Source organism: Mustela erminea, chromosome 12 (assembly GCF_009829155.1).
Source record: "Mustela erminea isolate mMusErm1 chromosome 12, mMusErm1.Pri, whole genome shotgun sequence".
Classification (NCBI taxonomy): domain Eukaryota; kingdom Metazoa; phylum Chordata; class Mammalia; order Carnivora; family Mustelidae; genus Mustela; species Mustela erminea.
In genome coordinates, this window is record NC_045625.1 from 37,274,980 (window position 1) to 37,296,049 (window position 21,070).

General features: G+C 41.1%; 1 protein-coding gene and 2 non-coding genes across 10 annotated transcripts in view; all 3 read left to right on the plus strand.

Annotated features, from left to right (window-relative positions):
- UBAP2 (ubiquitin associated protein 2) overlaps positions 1-21,070 on the plus strand; it is a 136,865-nt gene that overhangs the window by 104,707 nt on the left and 11,088 nt on the right. For 7 of the 8 annotated variants that reach the window (XM_032308535.1, XM_032308539.1, XM_032308537.1 and 4 more), the window contains 7 exons: positions 2,588-2,777; positions 7,847-8,060; positions 10,713-10,987; positions 11,641-11,810; positions 13,044-13,257; positions 17,232-17,271; positions 20,383-20,566. In XM_032308535.1, coding sequence (XP_032164426.1) covers positions 2,588-2,777; positions 7,847-8,060; positions 10,713-10,987; positions 11,641-11,810; positions 13,044-13,257; positions 17,232-17,271; positions 20,383-20,566 — 1,287 coding nt within the window. The remainder of the gene's footprint in view (positions 1-2,587; positions 2,778-7,846; positions 8,061-10,712; positions 10,988-11,640; positions 11,811-13,043; positions 13,258-17,231; positions 17,272-20,382; positions 20,567-21,070) is intronic. The other variant, XM_032308542.1, reaches the window with a different exon arrangement.
- Positions 2,898-2,980, plus strand: LOC116571263. The gene has a single exon (XR_004277821.1). It is a non-coding gene; the product is annotated as a small nucleolar RNA SNORD121A (small nucleolar RNA).
- LOC116571264 lies at positions 19,659-19,740 on the plus strand. The gene has a single exon (XR_004277822.1). It is a non-coding gene; the product is annotated as a small nucleolar RNA SNORD121A (small nucleolar RNA).

Consider the following 21,070-nt stretch of genomic DNA (forward strand, 5'->3'; position numbering starts at 1 on the left):
TATTCCTTCTAAGATTTTGTTTTATCCCTAACCTTCCTTGTGAGCTGACAGAGCCTCTATCATTTTCTAATTTATTGTATTATCTGATGAATTAAAATAGCGATGTTTGTGACTTGTCATCATTTGTGATAGAGATTATGTTAAGCCTGTTTTATTTAACTTAAATTTTTTTTTAAGGTTTTATTTATTTATTTGGCAGAGAGAGGGAGAGGGAAGCAGGCTCCCTGCTGAGTTGAGAGCCGGATGTGGGACTCGATTCCAGGACCCTGAGATCATGACCTGAGCCGAAGGCAGCAGCTTAACACACTGAGCCACCCAGGCGCCCCCTTAACTTAAATTATTTTCAAAGACTTTTTTATTTTTTTAAGTAATTTCTACCCAACATGGGGCTCAAACTCAAAACCCTAAGATTGATAGTTGCATGCTCCACTGACTGTAAGCTTATTTGATAATATTAAATTTATTTAATGGTTCTTTTTTATTTTTGTAAATATATGGTTTTTAAAAAAATTAACATATAATGTATTAATGTTTCAGGGGTACAGGTCTGTGATTCATCAGTCTTACTCAATTCACAGCGCTCACCATATAGCACATACCCTCCCCAATATCCCTCACCAAGCCACCCCATTCCTCCCACCACCCGTGCCCCCCCACCCCCAGCAACCCTCAGTTTGTTTCCTGAGATTAAGAGTCTCCCTCGCTGGTTTCATCTTTTTTCATTTTTCCCTCCCTTCCCCTGTGATCCTCTGTCTTGTTTCTCAAATTCCTCATATCAGTGAGATCATATAATAATTGTCTTTCTCTGATTGACTTTTTTCACTTAGTATAATACAATATATTGTATTTTGACAGATGAACCTGATACAAAATATCCTTTGGTTTCTATGTATAAATACCATTTATTTAGATCTTTTGAGTCTAATACAAACTTCTCATTTTATATGGGCTCTACGAGTTATAATCTAGTCTCCTAGATTACAGAAAAAGGAGTTTTCAGAAAAATAGAAACATTAGAATGTGCAGAAATGAATTTTTTTTTAAAAGATTTTATTTATTCATTTGACAGAGACCACAAGTTGGCAGAGAGGCAGGCAGAGAGGGAGAGAAGCAGGCTCCCTGCTGAGCAGAGAGCCCAACTCGGGGCTCAATCCCAGGACCCTGGGATCATGACCTGGGCCGAAGGCAGAGGCTTTAACCCACTGAGCCACCCAGGCGCCCCTTGGACATATTTTATATATCTAATTCTCATCTACCCATCTCATCTACAATAACTCAAAAAACCTTTGATTATGGTTTCAAAATACAATGATCTAGGAGGATGAAAGCCTTTATGTGACCTCAGAAAATTGAAGGAAATTTTGAATCTGACACACTTAATTTCGTGTTAAATGAGATGGTTGTAAGACTTCATTATAGGGAAATAAAATGAACAAAGGTTTTGTGAATTGCTAGGAATTTCTTGTTAAGTGGATAGAACTTCCTTACTGTATTCGTTACTCAGTTTCATAGGGTCATTTTCACTTAAAAAAAAAAAAAGCCTCCTCCTCCCTACTCAGTGAAACAGGAGGGAAAAGATGGGACCAGAGGTCACGATTGGGAATGAGAGGGCATTAAAACAAAACAAAACAACAACAACAAAAACAAACACAACTGACTGGAAACTGGCCTTTGAAAGGGTTTAATGGAGTAAATTACTATGTGAGTTAATCCTGAGCACCTTACAGGTTCTGTGGAGAATAGTTAGTAGCTCACTTACATGTCAGGTAGTATAGGTCTAGAAGATTATTTCTTACTCATGCTTTTAGGTTTTCAGGCCATGATTCTCTCTTCTGGGGACATTTACAAGAGTTGTAGCTAACAGGGCATTTGTGCATTTTTTATATTTTGCACATTTTTTCCTGAGTATTTTTTCTTTTAAGATTTTTGAAATTCATTTGACAGAGAGTGGGTGCACAAGTGGGGGGAGTGGCAGGCTTGATGTGGGCTTGATCCCACTTGAAACGTAGGCAGATGCTTAGCAGACTGAGCCACCCAGGCGCCACTTCCTGAATTTTTAAGTGAGAAAATTATTGGAGTTTTATAAACTTAAATTATATTATAGCTTAGAATGTAGAACTCACAGGGGGGTATTTATGATAAATGGGAAACTACTTGAATTGTCTACCATGACTGTGGTTCTCATTCCCCACAGACAGGGATTCACTCTCCTTGAGGCAAGTTTAAGAAACATTGGTACTGAGTTATGAATGGGGCAAAATATTTTACAGAAAATGAGCCAAACTTCATAAAATTGTTTACTTACTCATTTGCTCCAAGTTTTCAAATCAGTTGTTACTGTGCTGTTTCTGTGGAGCTGTCTTGATGTACCTTTTCATTTCTCTGCCAAGTCCTGCTTTAGTCTCTGTGGCTTTGTATGCTTTTTTAATTTATGCTATCCTTTTGGCTCCTTTAAACTCCCGTTTCCAAAGGTTTTCCTCACTTAAATATTTTTAACATGAATTTACTCTATATTGATTCACTTCTCAAATTCATTATTGATAAGATTTTCTTTTGACTCGTTCCTCATTTGCTTTTGTCTGCTTAGCATTGATCTGGTAGCCTTGCTCCAGAAGCCTGTTCCTCCCAGTCAAGCCTCAGAAGTCAACTCCTTTGAAACTTCCCAACAGCAGGGCTTTGGTCAAGCCCTTGTCTTCACAAATTCTCAGCACAACAATCAGATGGCACCAGGGACTGGCAGCTCCACTGCTGTCAACTCCTATTCTCCTCAGAGTCTGGTAACTCACTTTTATTTTAGTATGGGATTTGAAGAAATGTACCCATAAGCAAATGTATTCTAGAATGACACTTGCCTTATAATTATTTTATAAATAAAAATATATCTGCAGTAGATATCAGTCCAGAAAACAATGATGTGAGAATTACCAAGCACATATCTGATGTTGCCATGTGGAATTGAGCTACTCTGAGTTTTCTGGACAAAGATTGAAAATACTTTTTCTTTTTGGAGGGCGGGGTAAAGATTTTATTTATTTATTTGACAGAGAGCGAGACCGCAAGAGCAGGAACACAAGCAGGGGGTAGTGGGAGAGGGAGAAGCAGGCTTCCTGCTGAGCAGGGATCCCAACACGAGTCTTGATCCCAGGACTCTGGGATCATGACCTGAGCTGGAGGCAGATGTTTAATGACTGTGCTACCTAGGTCCCCCCCAATCCTTTTTTATAATTAGTTGAAATCTTGAGTCGTAATCACTCAGGCATCCTTCTTACTAGTAATTTTTTTTCTTGGATTTGGTTTGAAAGTCTGTCTGTACTTATGACATGAAAATTCATTTGTTTTCCAATTTAGTTAAATGCAGATGTTTGTCAGAATTGGCTTGCTAAAATCATGCTAAAACATTTCTAGGTGCTTATATTTTTTGCATTTTTGTTTTGTTTTTTTGTAAAATTAGTGTACTTTTTCTTAACATGCCACTCTAGTGGAGGACCTTATGATATGGATATGTTTTCATTAAAACAGGGATATCTGCTGCTTGCATATCTGGCTTTAACTTCCCATGAAAATTTAACTCCTGTCAGGACTCCAGGAACTGGTAGAGAAGGATATGAAGATAGGCTGATGGGAGTAAAATCTTAGAGCATAGAATATCAAAGAATGTGGCTGCAGAATGGTGAACTGAAGGCCCTAACTTTAGGCAGCTCTCATATGGCAGTGGGGGGGTGGGGGGGTTTGGAATACAGATCCACAGCTTTCACTAGTGGGAATTATTTTGGTTCATTTGCTATGTTTTACCTGAAATCTGTGGTTGAGAAACAAAATTTTGTACGAATATGACATCTTGTCCCCTTACTTGACTCAAAAATCATTTGCTGAACCCTAATAAAATAGAGAATGAAATATGTAAACTTTTCATTGCTGTCTTCTACTCTGCAGACATGTCATGTCATGTATAACTGGCTTGGGACTTGGCATTTTTAGTGTCACTGATGATTATGTATGAGAGGGTGTCAGTGCTTGAAGTAGGACAGCCCAGGGCATGATGCTGTCTCTGTTTTGAGAGGGTCTAATAATACCCTCAAGTTTTGTTTTTTGTTTTTTTAATTTAATTTTTTTTTAAGATTTTATTTATTTATTTGACAGAGATCACAGGTAGGCAGAGAGACAGGCAGAGAGAGAGAGAGGAGGAAGCAGGCTCCCTGCGGAGCAGAGAGCCAGATGCGGGACTTGATCCCAGGACCCTGGGATCATGACCTGAGCCGAAGGCAGAGGCTTTAACCCACTGAGCCACCCAGGCTCCCCTTATTTAATTTTTTTAAGTAATCTCTACACCCAGTGTGGGGCTCGAACTTGTAACCCTGAGATCAAGAGCCACACATTGCACCAACTGAGCCAGCCAGGGGCCCCAGTGCCTACAAGTTTTGATTGAACCATTCCTGTCCTTTCTTCTTTTTGCCTTTCCATCTGCTACTGGTATGCTGACATAATATCTAGGCTGACCTGCTGGAATCTCAGCCAGGACACTCCTAGGTAGAACACAAGTAGTGTTTTTTGTTTTTAAAAGTGCCTTCTGGTGTGTTGCCTTTCATAATGAACAGCACCTTGAGAAACTGGAACAGGTATTGTTTAGCATATTACAACAGAGGTGCTCAACCTACTGTACTTTTATAATCAATGGGGAACTTGAGTAAATAACAAAAGTAGTAATAGTAATAATAATATAATGCCAGAGTCCACATAGACCAAATAAGTCAGAGTCTTGGGATTGCAAGTTGGGCACTTGTGTATGTTTGTGTATATGTGAGTGCACACATATTTGTGTATCAGTATACACATTGTTAAAGCCCCCATTGATTAAAATACAGGTGAAATTGAGAATTCTGTGCTAAGTGTTAACGTGAAGCTAAGCGTTAGTCCTTGATTCAGTGATTTCATTGTGTTGCAAAACACACAGAAACTGCATTTGATAATAGTTGATGGAGGAAAGAGATCAGAAGAATAGAAGCATCATCCTGGAAGCCTTTACTGAACAAGGGGGCTTGAACTGGGTTGTGGTGGATTCATAGCAACATAAGACCTGTGTTTTGGACAGCATGAGGAAGGCCTCTGGAGTAGTGATAAATAATGTTAGCAGATTCTGTTATTTATGTGCAAAACTGCTTATAACCTAATGTTTTGCTCAGATTGGAGAACTTGAATTTCCTTAAAACAACTGGGATACTCCATGCCTTTGGATAGTGTTAACAGAAATAATAATTTCAACTTTCTGTATCTGATCTCTTCAGAGAATGCAAGTCATTCCTGGTTTTGACCTTTTAAATGTTTCAAAAAGTTTATTTTTTTAAATTATTCTTTAGATTTTATTTATTTGAGAGAGAGCAAGCATGAGGGGGGAGGGGCAGAGGAAGAAGTATACTCCCCACTGAGTGGGAAGCCCCATGTGGAACTCAATCCTGGGACTGTGGGATCATGACCTGAGCCAAAGGCAGATGCTTAACTGACTGAGCCACCCGGGGGCCCTTAAAAAGTTAGTTTTTGATAAATACCTTTTTATTTTTTATTTATTTATTTTTTTTTTTTTAAAGATTTTATTTATTTATTTGACAGAGAGAGAGATCACAAGTAGGCAGAGAGGCAGGCAGAGAGAGAGGAGGAAGCAGGCTCCCTGCAGAGCAGAGAGCCCGATGTGGGACTCGATCCCAGGACCTGAGATCATGACCCGAGCCGAAGGCAGCGGCCCAACCCACTGAGCCACCCAGGCGCCCAATACCTTTTTAGAAACTGAAGGATCTTGATATGTAGAAATGCAGTTGATCTGCCATTGTGTTCACGAGTCGTAGGCTTTCATTCTCCTTGTGATTTTTTTTGTTTGTTTTTTTCTTTTCTTATTTTGGTATAGTCCCAATAGTTTATTTTTGCTTTTGTTTCCTGGCCTTAGGAGACATATCTAGAAAAATGTTGCTGCAGCCGATGTGAATGAAATTACTGCCTATGTTCTCTTCTAGGATTTTTATGGTTTCAGGTTTCAAATTTAGGTCTTTAATCTGTTTCTAGTTTATTTTTGTGTTTTGTTTTAGAAAGTGGTCCAGTTTCATTTTTTTACATATATCATTCTCATTGGCTCTTGGTATCTGACCTGATAGGATAGATAGAAGAGGTGTAACATTTTCTTTTGGATACTTAGTTAAGGAGCATATTTGGTGTTCTTTGTCATCAAAACAACTTGAAAGAAATGCAGTGATGTCCAGGGTATTGGCCCAATACACAGATATCTCATGTGTAATTCACTGTCTGGTTTTAGAATATTAACTTTTTTTTTTTTTTTTTTAAAGATTTTACTTATTTATTTGACAGAGAGAGATCACAAGTAGGCAGAGAGGCAGGCAGAGAGAGAGGAGGAAGCAGGCTCCTTGCTGAGCAGAGAGCCCGATGTGGGACTCGATCCCGGGACCCCGAGATCATGACCTGAGCCGAAGGCAGCGGCTTAACCCACTGAGCCACCCAGGTGCCCCCTAGAATATTAACTTTTTAAGTAAGTGCTCTAGCCTGCATTTAATTTTGCTGGATGACATGGCTGAGCCATTCCGTGATCAAACTTAATAAGTATGATTACTGTTGTTGCATACATTAAGAAAATACTGTACTTTTGTTTCTGAAGCTTGTCTTTGTCATTTAAGTCATGGTATTTATCTTTAGTGTAAAAAACGATACCATTTTGTGAATTTGTGGCATCACATTTATTTATTTATTATTTTTAAAGATTTTGTTTATTCATTTGAGAGAGGGAGAGAGAGATCACAAGTAGGCAGAGAGTCAGGCAGAGAGAGGGGGAAGCAGGCTCCCTGCCAAGCAGAGAGCCCCATGTGGGGCTCGATCCCAGGACACTGAGATCATGACCTGAGCCGAAGGCAGAGGCTTAACCCACTGAGCCACCCAGGCGCCCCTGTGGCATGACTTTTAAAAAGAACGCAATGTCTTTTTGTTTTTTAAGATCTCATTTATTTGATGGGGCTCCTGGGTGACTCAGTTGGTTAAGTGGCTGCCTTCTGTTCAGGTCATGATCCTGGAGTCCTGGGATGAGGCCCGCATCAAGGGAGCCTGGTTCTCCCTCTCCCTCTGGCTGCTGCTCCCCCTACTTATGCTCTTTTTCTCTAAATAAATAAAATCTTGGTGGGGAGGACAATTTATTTGCAGGAGAAAGAGGGAGAACACGAATGGGGGTTGGAGGAGCAAAGGGAGAAGGAGAGGGAGAAGCAGGCTCCCTGACACGGGGCTAAACCACAGGACCCTGGGATCATGACCTGAGCCGAAGGCAGTGACCTAATCAACTGAGCCACCCACAGGCGCCCAAAACAAAGCAGTGTCTTAAAATCCAGATAAAATATTCCCCTTCCCTTTAATATCTTTATCAGAATCTAGACGGATTGTTGGATTTAATCAGATTTTGTTCTGTAATCAGATTTTGTAGTAATATTTTCATGTAGTATTTACTCAGGGGAATCTTACTGATTCAAATGTTCTAGGTTATAGTTTTTTAATATTCTTTTTTTTTTTTTTTTTTTTTTTTTAAAGATTTTATTTATTTATTTGACAGAGAGAAATTACAAGTACACTGAGAGGCAGGCAGAGAGAGAGAGAGAGAAGGAAGCAGGCTCCCTGCTGAGCAGAGAGCCCGATGCGGGACTCGATCCCAGGACCCTGAGATCATGACCTGAGCCGAAGGCAGCGGCTTAACCCACTGAGCCACCCAGGCGCCCGTTTTTTAATATTCTTGTTAAAATACTTGATGTACTTAAAGTCTGGAGTACAGTTTGCTGAGTATTTTTTGCTTTTTTTTTTCCTTTTAAAGTCATCCGTCCTTGGTTCAGGATTTGGAGAGCTTGCACCTTCCAAAATGGCAAACATCACCAGCTCCCAGATTTTGGACCAGTTGAAAGCTCCAAGTTTGGGCCAGTTTACCACTACCCCAAGTTCACAGCAGAATAGTACAAGTCCACCCACAACCACTTCTTCTTGGGACCTCAAGCCCTCAACTTCCCAGTCCTCAGTTCTTAGTCATTTTGGTAAGTATACGTTTTCTCTGGTGGTTTGCCCGTAGTGGAACATACTAAACATTAGCAGAGTGTGTTGACTAAGGAACACTAATGTGGAAGTTGTGCAGAGATGTTTCTTTTTAGTAGAATTTCTGTGGCATTTATGAATTTCTTAAAAATTTTATTTATCTGACAGAGACACAGCGAGAGAGGGAACACAAGCAGGGGGGAGTGGGAGAGGGAGAAGCAGGCTTCCCGCTGAGCAGGGAACCCGATGCAGGCCTCGATCCCAGAACCCTGGGATCATGACCTGAGCCGAAAGCAGTTGCTTAACGACTGAGCCACCCAGGTGTCCCTGTGTTTGCTAATTAAATCAGATAGCTTTGTGTTGTATAAATACCTGCATTTATTTGTTGTTATCAGTAGTGATAGTAGTACATATCTTGAAGAGATGTGCAAAAGCGTGATAAAGTCATACAAATATAAGGAAATAACAGTTTGAGTAAATGCCTGGACAGAATTTTCTGAGCTCGACTAAAATATGGTGGGGACAGAATTGGGATGTGGAATTTTAAATCACTCCCTCTGGGTTGCTTTCTCATTCTAATATTTATATGTATCTATCCTGGTTTGTGCCAGCCTTATTGTCAGTGGTTTATAATATAAAGGGTCCGTATATAAGTTGAATATTTTCTAAACTGTACTGTCACAGATTTTGTGACATTAAGACACCCCCCATTTCCCACCAGCATACACATACCACACTGTATTAAGGAATAGCGGAGGGTTATTAACCATAGGGTTGGCTTCCTAGTCATGTTTACGTTTAGGGCTTCTTAAAAGACATGGGATCACATTTCTCTCTGAAAGAAACAGTTTGTTGTTAAGGAAGTATCTGAGACTACTCCCAGGTTTGGAATCATGTCTACCAAGAAAATTCATTAGAGCCTGAGTACTCTAAGTTTTTTATTGGGGAGCTGGTTATACATAAGTACCCTCTGACTAGTACATACCAAAATTTCACATTCCCAGTAGGAAAGCAGGTGTTCATGATAAACCACATTGTACAGACATTAAAGGCACAGAGAGTCACGTTTACCTGATAAGAGTGCTTGGCAGCCTTTGCCTAGAATATATTAAAATTCTGTGTTCACAGATACTGGCCAAGAGCCAGTTTAGCAAGCTATAATCCTTTGTTAAACCTTTTCCCACAAACCCACTGCAGTGAGTGATAGGTGTTTTTAGATTTGTACATGCTATTTCTATATTCTTTAGAAATCCTGTCTTTCTTACACATGCCTCTAAAATAAAGTCCAAAAGTAGATTCATCTAAGATGGAAATATACTAAGTCATGGGTTGGCAGACCTTCAACTAAGTTTGTCCCCTGTTTTTGTAAATACCATTTTATTGGAACATAGCCATGACCATTCATTATGTATTGTCTTATAACTACTTTCAGTCTACAAAGGGAGAGTTGAGTAGGTGCTAACAGATGGCCTTCAAAGCCTAAAATATTTACTACCTGGCTCTTCACTGGAAAAAATTGCCAACTTCTATATGATTTGAAAATCATAGACAGAGGGCTAACTTCCTTCATTAAAAAGAGTAACTAAAAGGAGACTAAACAGGTTAAAAAAAAAAAAAGGGAAAAGGAGTATTATTGTCAGAGTTCATAGGCAAAGAATACTGGAGTATATGAAATGATGCCTCATTGAATTTGTATCATTTAATTTGCATCTTTTATGTCATTTTCCATCATTCAAATTAGGAAGGATAAAATTTGTTGGTATCAGCATATTAAAAAGTGTGTGTTGTATCTATTGAAATAATTTTGAAGTGTTTGTCAAAATTTAAAATAGAGTTGTTCTTTGAACCCTAACCCTATTCTAGTTGTTGATCCCACAGGTATACTTGCACTTGAGCAAATGTCTTACATAAAAATACATTCATTATAGCATTGTTTTTCTTAGGAAGATACTAGAAAATCTAAAGGCCCATTAATATAGTATTGGTTTTAAAAAATTGATGCCTGTGCACATTGGATTACTCTGTGGCCAAAAAATGAAATAGCCCTTCACATGGGAATATGGCAAGTTTTTGAAAACCAAATGGTTTGTGAGGAAGCTCTATATATAATGTGTGTTTCTCTGCTGCATATGTGTGTTTTGAAACAGTATCTCTGAAAATACTCAGGAAATAATACAATGTCTGCCTCTGTGGAAGGAATCTGGGGATAGGGTTGAAAGGGTGATTTATAGTCATACACTTTTTTTTTACCTTTCAGATTTTGTAGTATCACGTTACTTACTGAAAAACATATTTTTTAACAGTTTTGTTAAAAAATCCATAAAGCAACAAAATAGAATTCTCTCTTAGCTAAACATGTGTAGCAGCTCCATGTTCTTTTTGCCCACTCCATATGTCTTAATGTAAACTGCATCTCTCTGCTTTAAAAATTATCTACAAACCCATTCAGGCATCCTTTTGCATTTATCATATATCAGTTTTAATACATCACACACGCCCTCAACTTACAGGATTCAGGTAGAAAGTTCTTGGAAGAAATAGGTGGTGACTACAACCTTTCACTCTCAGTCATAGTGGAAGAGGGAGCTCTAAGCCCATGTTCCTAAATAATTGATTATTGCTTGTTTCCCCTCCCCCCTTTACATATTTCATAGACTTCAAATCTCAGCCTGAACCATCCCCGGTTCTTAGTCAATTGAGCCAGCGACAGCAGCACCACACTCAGGCCGTTGCTGCTGCTCCTCCTGGGTTGGAGTCCTTTCCTTCCCAGGTAAAACTGCGAGAGTCAACACCCAGAGACAGTACCTCCACTGTGAACAAGCTTTTGCAGCTTCCCAGCATGACTGTAGAAAACATTGCTGTGTCTACCCATCAACCACAGCCTAAACACATCAAACTACCGAAGCGGCGGATACCTCCAGCTTCTAAGGTGTGTTCTCCATCAAGAAGTCCCAGGTCCAACGATGGATTGTATTTTAACATTTAGCTCAAGGGTTGGGTTAGTAAGTCTCAGAAATGGTGATGTGGTATTTTTTTCAAACACATAGCTTACTGCTTAACAAGGAATTGGCCATTTCTGAGTGGCTCAGGTAATACTAGAGGGGATGGTTTTCTGTTGGAGACAGAGACTGTTCATTCAAATTATAGGATCTGGGTCAGAGAATCCTGGCCTTGTGTAGTTACCTGTGTCTTGTACATAGAATAAGATAGAGAATAAGGTCTTTTGTATTGACCTGTGTCTCGTAGATGGAGAATCTTTGACTAGATAGTGCTTTCAACAGTGGCCTGCTCTCTTCCCTTCACTCACCCATCACCAGCCTGCCCACACCCATTTCTTCAGCCTTTGCCCTAAGAAGCAGTTGGTGGCACTGACCATTCTGCTGTTAACTTCTCATTTTTCTTTTCTCTTCTCTTTGTTTTTGAAGTATCCTGTGCCTTTTTCCTTTTTGTAGACATCTTGCTCATTGTTCTTCCAGGGTACCAGTAGTGATTTGGGAAGCCTGTACTCATCTGGCTGTTAGAGGCCTCTGGGATGTGAAATCTCTCATCTCTGTTCCTGATGTGATGGCTCTGCTTTTTCAGATCCCAGCTTCTGCAGTGGAAATGCCTGGCTCAGCAGATGTCACGGGATTAAATGTTCAGTTTGGCGCCTTGGAATTTGGATCAGAACCTTCTCTCTCTGAATTTGGATCATCTGCAAGCAGTGAAAATAGTAACCAGATTCCCATCAGCTTGTATTCGAAGTCTTTAAGGTACACAACTTCTTATTTCTCTGGCTTTGACTAAATTAAGTCACTTGTTGGGAAAGTAAAACAAAATAGAGTCTAAGAAATCACCTGGTGGAGACCATATAACTTGTGCACCCGTGGCTAGTACCTAATTTCAGAACTTTTCTTCCATCACCTTAAAAAGGAACCCTGTGCCTGTCCGCCATCACTCCCAATTCCCCCATCCTTCATACCCTGGCAACTAAGCCTCTGTCTCTGGATTTGCCTATTCTGATACTTCATAAGGCAAGAATCATGCAAGATGTGGCCTTCTGTGTTTGGCTTCTTTTACTTGGCATAGTGTTTTCAAGGTTTATCTGTTTGTAGCCGATACGCATTTTATTTCCAAATAGTATTGCATTGTGCAGATATGTCATATTTTGTTGATCTGTTCATTAGTTGATGGACATTTGAATTGTTTCTACTTTTTGGGTATTAAGAATCATGGTGCTGTGAACATTGATTTACAAGTTCTGTGTACTTTAAGTTCTTCTGGATATAGACCTAGTAATTGCTGGTCCTGTGCTAACCCTTACATTAACTTTGGAGGAAAGCAGCAAACTTTTCCTATAGTGTCTGCAGCATTTTACATTCCTGTCAGTAATCTCTGAGGGATGCAGTTCTCGTGCATCTTTGCCAACACGTATTTTCCTTCAGTGGAATGTTTCATAAGTAGAAAATCCCAGATTTTAGATTTTATTAATTTTTCTATTCCCCAGAGCTAAAAGCTGGTATTTGCTCTCTCTGAAAATGGTTTCAGGACGCCTGAGTGGCTCAGTTGGTTAAGCGGCTGCCTTCAGCTCAGGTCATGAGGCCATGGTCCTGTTATGGAGCGGGGAGCCCGCTTCTCTCTCTCTCTCTCTCTCTACTTGTGTGCGCCCATTCTTTCTCTTGCTCTCTGTCAAATAAATAAATAAATAGATAAATAAATAAATAAAACAATCTAAGAAAAATGGTTGCAGACTTCTGGATTTATTACAGATTCTTTAGGATTCTTAAAGATGTCCCTCTAGCTTTCATTTAAATTAGGTGTGTCTGATTGGGAGGGGAGGGGTGTTTTGAATATTTGTCTTTAATATAGTTAAAGAATGCAGTAGTACCAATGTGTAGGTACAGATGTGTTTAATATATAGTATGGCAGTAAATTGATGAACTAGTTCTTGATGAACCCATGTAAAGTGACACTAATTTATGTCTAAATCTTTTTATTCTTTCTAGTGATTCTTTGAATACCTCTCTACCAATGACCAGTGCAGTACAGAACTCCACCTATACAACTTCAGTTATTACCTCCTCCAGTCTGACCAGCTCATCGCTGAGCTCCACTAGTCCAGTAACAACGTCTTCCTCCTATGACCAGAGTTCTGTGCACAACAGAATTGCATACCAAAGCTCTGTGAGTCCATCGGAGTTATCTCCAGGAACCATCACGGTAATTGGTCTTTCAGGTTTCTACTTGCTGGAAATCCTGTTTGGATGTTCATTGTTTAGTTTGAGGGTTTTAGATGAGATTTTTTTTTTAGGAATTGGCTAACCTTTTTAAGATTTTATTTTATTTGAGATTTTATTTTTATATTTGACAGAGAGAGCACAAGTAGGCAGAGCAGCAGGCAAAGGGAGAGGCACAGCCAGCATCCCCTGCTGAGCAGGGAGCCTGATACAGGGGTTGATCCCAGGACCGTGGCATTATGACCTGGGCAGGCAGATGCTTAACCAGCTGACCCACGTAGGTGCCCCAAGGGTTTATTTTTAAGTAGTCTCTTCACCTAACATGGAGAGCAAACTTAAAACCCCAAGATCAAGTTGCATGGTCTACCAACTGAGCCTGCCAGGCACCCCCTAGAACATTGGCTAACCTTTTGAATAGAATCCTTATAGTTCATTGAGTTTACTGATATGGGCTGTGATGTGAAATCTGTATTGTAAGCAACTATACTTTAGGAGTGTATGAATGGACTGAGAATCTTAGTATAAGGATGGCATAAGGATACATCCCAAATTGTTCCTGGTGCCTTTGCATGGGGTTTTGGGGTGGGGATGGGGGAAGACATGATGGATCTCTATTCTTATTTGGTGTCCTGAATGGCAGAGATGTTCAAGCATTACTAGTGAGAGCTACTTTTTAAAAAATTTATTTCAGGGCGCCTGGGTGGCTCAGTGGGTTAAGCCACTGCCTTCGGCTCAGGTCATGATCTCAGGGTCCTGGGATCAAGTCCCGCATCGGGCTCTCTGCTCAGCAGGGAGCCTGCTTCCCTCCCTCTCTCTGCCTGCCTCTCTGTCTACTTGTAATCTCTCTTTGTCAAATAAATAAATAAAATCTTTAAAAAAAAATTTATTTCAATTTTTAATTTAAATTCTGGTCACCATATATGGTAAAATTCTTAGTAGTTCATTAAAATTAAATAAACATTTACAGTTTTAGTTCCTCAGACATACTAACCATATTTTAAGTGCTCAGTATCGAGGCACGTGGGTGGCTCAGTCAGGGTGCTAGGATTGAGTCCCCAGTTGGGCTCCCTGCTCAGTGGGTAGTTTGCTTTTCTCCCTTCCTCTGCCTGCTGCTCTCCTTGCTTGTGTGCTCTTTCTCTCTCTTTCTGTCAAATAAACAAAATCTTTATTTTTAAAAAATCTTTATTTATTTATTTTTAAAGATTTTATTTATTTGACACAGAGAGACACAGTAAGAGAGGGAATACAGGCAGGAAGAGTGCGAGACTGAGAAGCAGGCTCCCCGCTCAGCAGGAAGCCTGATGCAGGGCTCGATCCCAGGACTCTGGGATCATGACCCAAGCCAAAGGCAGATGCTTATCGACTGAGCCACTCAGGTGCCCCAACAAAAACTTTAAAAAGAATAAATGCTCAATATCTATAGTGGCTACAGTATAGGAACACACACATGTCCATCCATACAGAATATGCCCTTTATTGCAGAATGTTTCCTGGGCTATAGTTTCTAAAACCTAAATCACACAGTGTGCTATCCAGGCTTAAGTGTATGTCTTCTGCTGAACTTCTTGACTCCAGCTGTAATTCACCTATGTTGCTTGCTCTTGTCATTACTCACCTCATTCCTCGGCTTGGCTAGGTGAACTGAGACCTTGCAGATTTCTGATTTCTCCTGTCCATTTGGTATTTCTTTACTTTTGCTCCCACCATTCTTCTGCATAGAATTACCCCCACCCCAAGTATTACAGTTCCTGTGTTGTATCAGTTTCTCCATTGTAATTTAAAAGTGATTTTCAAGGTGGAATAAAATATTCCTAAGGTCTGATGGCTGCTCATTTTCTGTTACCCTTTTTTTAATTCTTTCCATTTGGTGTAGTTTTGAGAATACTTATTTGTATGTCACCATTTGTGCTGTTTTGGAGGTACATGCTCAGTGTTAACGTCTGTATATTTAGTGCTTAGTGAACCCCAGTGTAGAGGGAGGCAGAGAGTAGAATTTTGATTGTTCTCTCCCTGTCTATATATATTGTTAAGTTGTATTGTGTTTCCCTTTACTTGACCTCTTTTTTTTTTTTTTTAAGATTTTATTCATTTATTTGACAGAGATCACAAGTAGATGGAGAGGCAGGCAGAGAGAGAGGAGGAAGCAGGCTCCCTGCTGAGCAGAGAGCCCAATGCGGGACTCGATCCCAGGACCCTGAAATCATGACCTGAGCCGAAGGCAGTGGCTTAACCCATTGAGCCACCCAGGCGCCCCGACCTCTTTTTTTCTAACTCATTTTTTTCTCCCTCTCAAAGTTCTAATCTTTCATAGTTTACATTTCTTGTAAATAACTTCAAATTGCTTTAAGAAAAAAAAACATGGGGGCACCTTGGTAGCTCAGTTTTTAAGTGTCTGCCTTTAGCTCTGGTCATGATCCGAGAGTCCTGAGATTGAACCCCATATTTGGCTCCCTGCTTAGCAGGAAGCCTGCTTCTCCTTCTCCCACTCCCCTGCTTGTGTTCCCTCTCTCACTGTGTCTCTCTGTCCAATAAATAAATAAAACTTTCAAAAAAACAAAAAGGAAAAAAATATATTATAAATGACATTTCTTGAACAGAAATTGTACTGGATTTGGATTAATACAGAGGTAACATCTATAAGGTTTGTCTTTTTGTTTGTTTTGTTTTTTTTTTTGTTAAGATTTTTTGTTACTTGAGAGAAAGATAGCAAGAGAGCATAAGCAGGGAGAAGAGGGAGAAGCAGGCTCCCTGAGCCAGATGTGGGGCTCTGTCATGACCTGAGGCGAAGGCAGACGCTTAACTGCCTGAGCCACTGTGCCCCATTTTTTAGGAGGTTTGACATTGGTAAGAAGGAAATCTCTGGGGGCGCCTGGGTGGCTCAGTGGGTTAAAGCCTCTGCCTTCGGCTCAGGTCATGATCCCAGGGTCCTGGGATCGAGCCCCACATCGGACTCTCTGCTCGGCGGGGAGCCTGCTTCCCCCTCTCTCTCTGCCTATCTCTCTGCCTACTTGTGATCTCTGTCTGTCAAATAAATAAATAAAATATTTAAAAAAAAAAAAAGATGGGAATCTCTGTCAGCTTCCTTTTCTTATCCAGGGACAGTATTGGAGTTTTCTATGCTCCACTGTCATTCTCTCTATACCTGTCTCCGTTGCTCAGTTTGTGGAAATTTTCCTTGGTACCATGCCTCCTTCTGTGTGTCTTGGTTCCAGGGAAATGCCTTACGGTCAACACCATCTAGTTGTTTTCAGATTCTGCTCTGTTCAGTCACTGCCACACTCTGCTAACCCACTCTTTCCCTACCGAGTCAGGAAAGCTGTGTTTCAGAGTAACATCTCTTTTTCTCTGAGAACCATTTTTCATTTCATTTGGAAACATTTTTTTCTTGCATGACTGGTACTCAAGAGACAGAATGTGCATGATACAGAAAGATGTGGTGATTTCAGTATAGTAGCTTCCTAAGTTTTTTGTACTACTTAATTTTTAGGACTGCTTCATTGCTTCCTGTGATTTGAGTCTTATGTTTTGTCTTTGTTAGTTCCCTAAATACACAGTCTGGTTTTCAAAAATGTCAGCTCCTTGGGATTTTTTTTTTTTTTTTTTTACATTTATTTATTTGACAGAGATCACAGGTGGGCAGAGAGGTAAGCAGAGAGACAGAGGAGGAAGCAGTCTCCCCGCTGAGTGGAGAGCCCGATGCGGGGCTCAATCCCAGGACCCTGGGACCACGACTTGAGCTGAAGGCAGAGGCTTTAACCCACTGAGCAACCCAGGTGCCTCATCCTTGGGATTTCTTAAGAATATGTTATTACCTGTCCTTTTATTAAGAAGCAAAATAAAACCGGACATCGTTTCTTGACTGATTTATACTTCATATGTTTCTGGCTAAATTCCAGTAGAAATTCAGCTAAGTTGTCATTTGACTTTGTGGATTTACTTACTTTCTTTTCCTTATAGAATGGACATGGTGGTGGTCGAAGTCAGCAGACGATAGACAGTAAGTATATAACTAACCACTCTTGTTTTGGCTGGTGGAAATCAAACAGAAAAAGAGTATAGCCAATATGATGAAGAAAACCATGGCGAGTGACTAATTCTACAAAAATAGTCCTTTTGCCTTTTTTTCTGATAGTTACTTCTGATCCATCACATTGGCATCCTTTCTTTGGCAGGGTTTACAAGTCCAGCCAGAGATGCCTCTGTGAGTAGGTTGTAGCTGATGGTATTAAGAGAAATGTCAATACTACAGCAAGAAGGAGGTGATAATAAGCCTCATATCCCTCTGTTCTGGTCACCTGCACCCCAGGTATAGAGTGTAGTGTGGATTCAGAAGATGCTTTGAGGTACAGGTTCCAGTATGTTCATAGAGCTCTCCAGTACTATGTTTGATTCTTGGTGTGCTCGTTCAGGAAAGACATGCTTGTACATGTATAGAGACATGTACAAAGACATGAGGTACAGGCTCCAGTATGTTCATAGAGCTCTCCAGTACTATGCTTGATTTTAAAGCAAAAACTTGGTGTGCTAGTTCAGGAAAGACATGCTTATTGCCTTCAGGATCTAATGGACTATTGTGAAGAAAAGAGGTCAGATGCTCTCTAGAGTTGGTGCAGATGAATTACTGTTAGTTGTTTCTTTCCCTTTTTCTTGGCTTGGTTATCTGTGATTGTTAATGATGATTTTCATTATTATTCAGTAAGGCAAATAGGCATCGGTATTGGGTAGAGAAGCCAGAAGGACTTTCCTTTTCTCTTTTTTTTTAAAGATTATTTGTTTACTTACTAGAGCGGGAGAGAGAGAACAAGTAGGCAAAGTGGTAGGCAGACGGCGAGGGAGAAGCAGGCTCCCCACTGAGCAAGGAGCCTGATGAAGGGCTTGATCCCAGGACCCTGGGATCATGACCTGAGCTGAAGGCAGCCACTTAACTGACTGAGCCACCCAGGTGCCCTGGACTTGTCTTTTATTTAAGATTTTTGGTAGTGTTGGGGCGCCTGGGTGGCTCAGTGGGATAAAAGCCTATGCCTTCGGCTCGGGTCATGATCCCAGGGTCCTGGGATCGAGCCCCGCATTGGGCTCTCTGCTTAGCAAGAAGCCTGCTTCCTCCTCTCTCTCTGCCTGCCTCTCTGCCTACTTGTGATCTCTGTCTGTCAAATAAATAAATAAAAATCTTTAAAAAAAAAAAAGATTTTTGGTAGTGTGGACATGGAATTTCATCAGTTCAAGAGGGACCTCAGTTGGAATTAAAGTGACACATGTGATTTATGCAGAATTGGTTTTGGTATTGCTGGGCTGCCGGAGCTGTTTGGAGGTACGTTGATAGCTCCGAGAATGTTACATCAGAGGACATTCTTACTCCACAAGCCTTGATGCCAAGTTTCTTTTTTTTTTTTTTTTTTTTTTAAAGATTTTATTTATTTGACAGAGAGATCACAAGCAGGCAGAGAGGCAGACAGAGAGAGAGGAGGAAGCAGGCTCCCTGCTGAGCAGAGAGCCCGATGCGGGGCTCAATCCCAGGACCCTGACTGAGATCATGACCTGAGCCGAAGGCAGTGGCTTAACCCACTGAGCCACCCAGGCACCCCCCAAGTTTCTTTAGTACAGGCATGAGATGGAGAACACATAGAGGTATCCTAGTTTATTTGGAGATTCTTTTTGTTTTCAGTTATCTCTATACCCAGCCTGAAGCTTGAACTCACAATCCTGAGATCAGGAGTCCCCTGCTCTACCCACTGAGCCAGCCAGGTGTCCTGGTTATTTGGAGATTTTAATTAATTTTTTTAGAACTCAGGGAGGGGTGGGGTTGGTGGGGGTGGACAATCTAAAGCAGGGCTCACGCCCAGCTCACAACCTAGTGCAGGGCTTGATCTCACAACTCTGAAATCATGACCTGAGCTGAAATCAAGAGTTAGGCCCTAAACCGACTGAGGCACCCTGGCACCTCTGTTTGGAGATTTTAAATGAGATAATAAGATATGAATGTCTGGAAAACCTAGTGTGTGTTTTAGATAGGTTTTTAGCTCTATATCTGTCTACTCCCCGTGCTCCCCCTCCCCCCATTCTGTTTGAGGCTTCTTGTGAACTTGTTATCATTGTGACCCGAGACCTAGGGAGGTAAGTGATGGGGTCTGAGTTTTGGGACAGGGACGTCTGTGGTATTTTCATCTGGTATCTGTAACAGTAGGTGTCGTGTTTGGAATAGACTGTCAGTAAAAAGGCAAGTCTCTAGACAGTAAGGACTCCTCTAAGAATGGGCCAAGTTGTGTGCTGACCCCTGTTGCTACCTGTGTTTGTTTTAAATTCATCCTCCTTTTTAGAGACTGGCATGTTTTCCATTGGGTTCCCAAGGAGTCCTGTGGGTGGGTAGAGGGTTACTGTTCTTCCTAACTGGGAAAGACAATGATGCTTTATATCCAAGCACATATCTGAGTTATATGTGTGGATAGAACTAAAACTGAGTCTTTTCTACAGCTAGGATTGATCATATTTATGATCTTCTGGAAGCCAAATAAGCTCCTCTGTGTGTCCTGAGGGTTTTGTTTGTTCAAGGAAGTGCTCACTGTGCATGTGAAAGTGACTGTTGACAGTGACTTTTAGGCATCTGTAACACTCCACACTGTATGTACCCTGTGCTCTCAACCCCCATTTGCCCTAAACTGGCTGTGCGCTTTCCCAGGTCAGCCTGATTTCATACTGACTTGATAGAAGCAAAGACGTATCCCTTTTGATGGTCTTGCCTACCAGATCTCTACTATCCCTTGTGCCTTTTGAGATAAGTTTGCCTCTCATTCTAATCCTGTGTGTTCGTCTCAGAGCCTCTTGCCCTTTCTAGTGCAGCTCAGAGTTGGGTTCCTTTAGTTAGGAAATGTATGTTAACATTACAGAACAGTTTAGGGTTGGTTATAAAGGTATCATTTCTTCTTACTCTTGGCCAAGTCCTGTTTGTCTTACCTTAACATGTCATTTTTATTAGTTGTATTGGACAGAAAATGCTATCCCCTGGGGAATATAATTTATGTTTCTCAAGTTGATCCTGAGGTGTCACAAGGCACTGAGTATATTTTAGGTACTTAGGATTGGGTCTGGAGCTTAACCAATCTGTTTTTTACAGCTACTTCATCCGTTCCAGCTCCAAAGACAACAGACCCTCCTTCCACCCTCCCATCTGTGGGCTCCCTGCCCAGCACCACTTCCTGCACTCCGCTTCTGCCCTCCGCGTCCCAGCACACTGCCACTTTGCCCTCCATGTCCCAGCCTGGTGACCTGTCCAGCAGCCCCCTCTCTCAGCTTAGCAGGTATGGAGAAAATACGGACCCAAAAAGAGAGGCATAGTGGGGCGAAGTTCTGAACCCTTACAGAAAGCAGTGGCAATGAACAAAAGCCTCTCGTTGCCCCCACCATGGTGGCCTGGTCTTTAGCAATAATGCGGCAGGGCATAGGCTTTGGCTGGGCCTGGTCTCAGAACCACTAGATGTGTAAAACTTGCCTACTTGGAATGTCCCTGCTGTCGCAGGCCCCTGGGGCTCTTGGGAATGTAGTGGGGCCAGCAGTCACTGCTGCTACTCTTCTTGGACCCCTCAGGAGTGTGCTCTGAGCCTGGCCTCTGAGCTCTGGGCTCAAGTCACTGCAACGCGAAGTGAGAATTGTGTTTGATTTTTGAACAGGTCTACTTGCTCTTGTTCTGGCTTTAGAGGTTGAATTATTAGAACAGGGTGTAGGACAGTGGATTTTGTTTGATCCTCATCCTGTATCTTTGGAGTAGGATATACCTCTCTGCCGTGCCCTACCCCCGCCAAGCC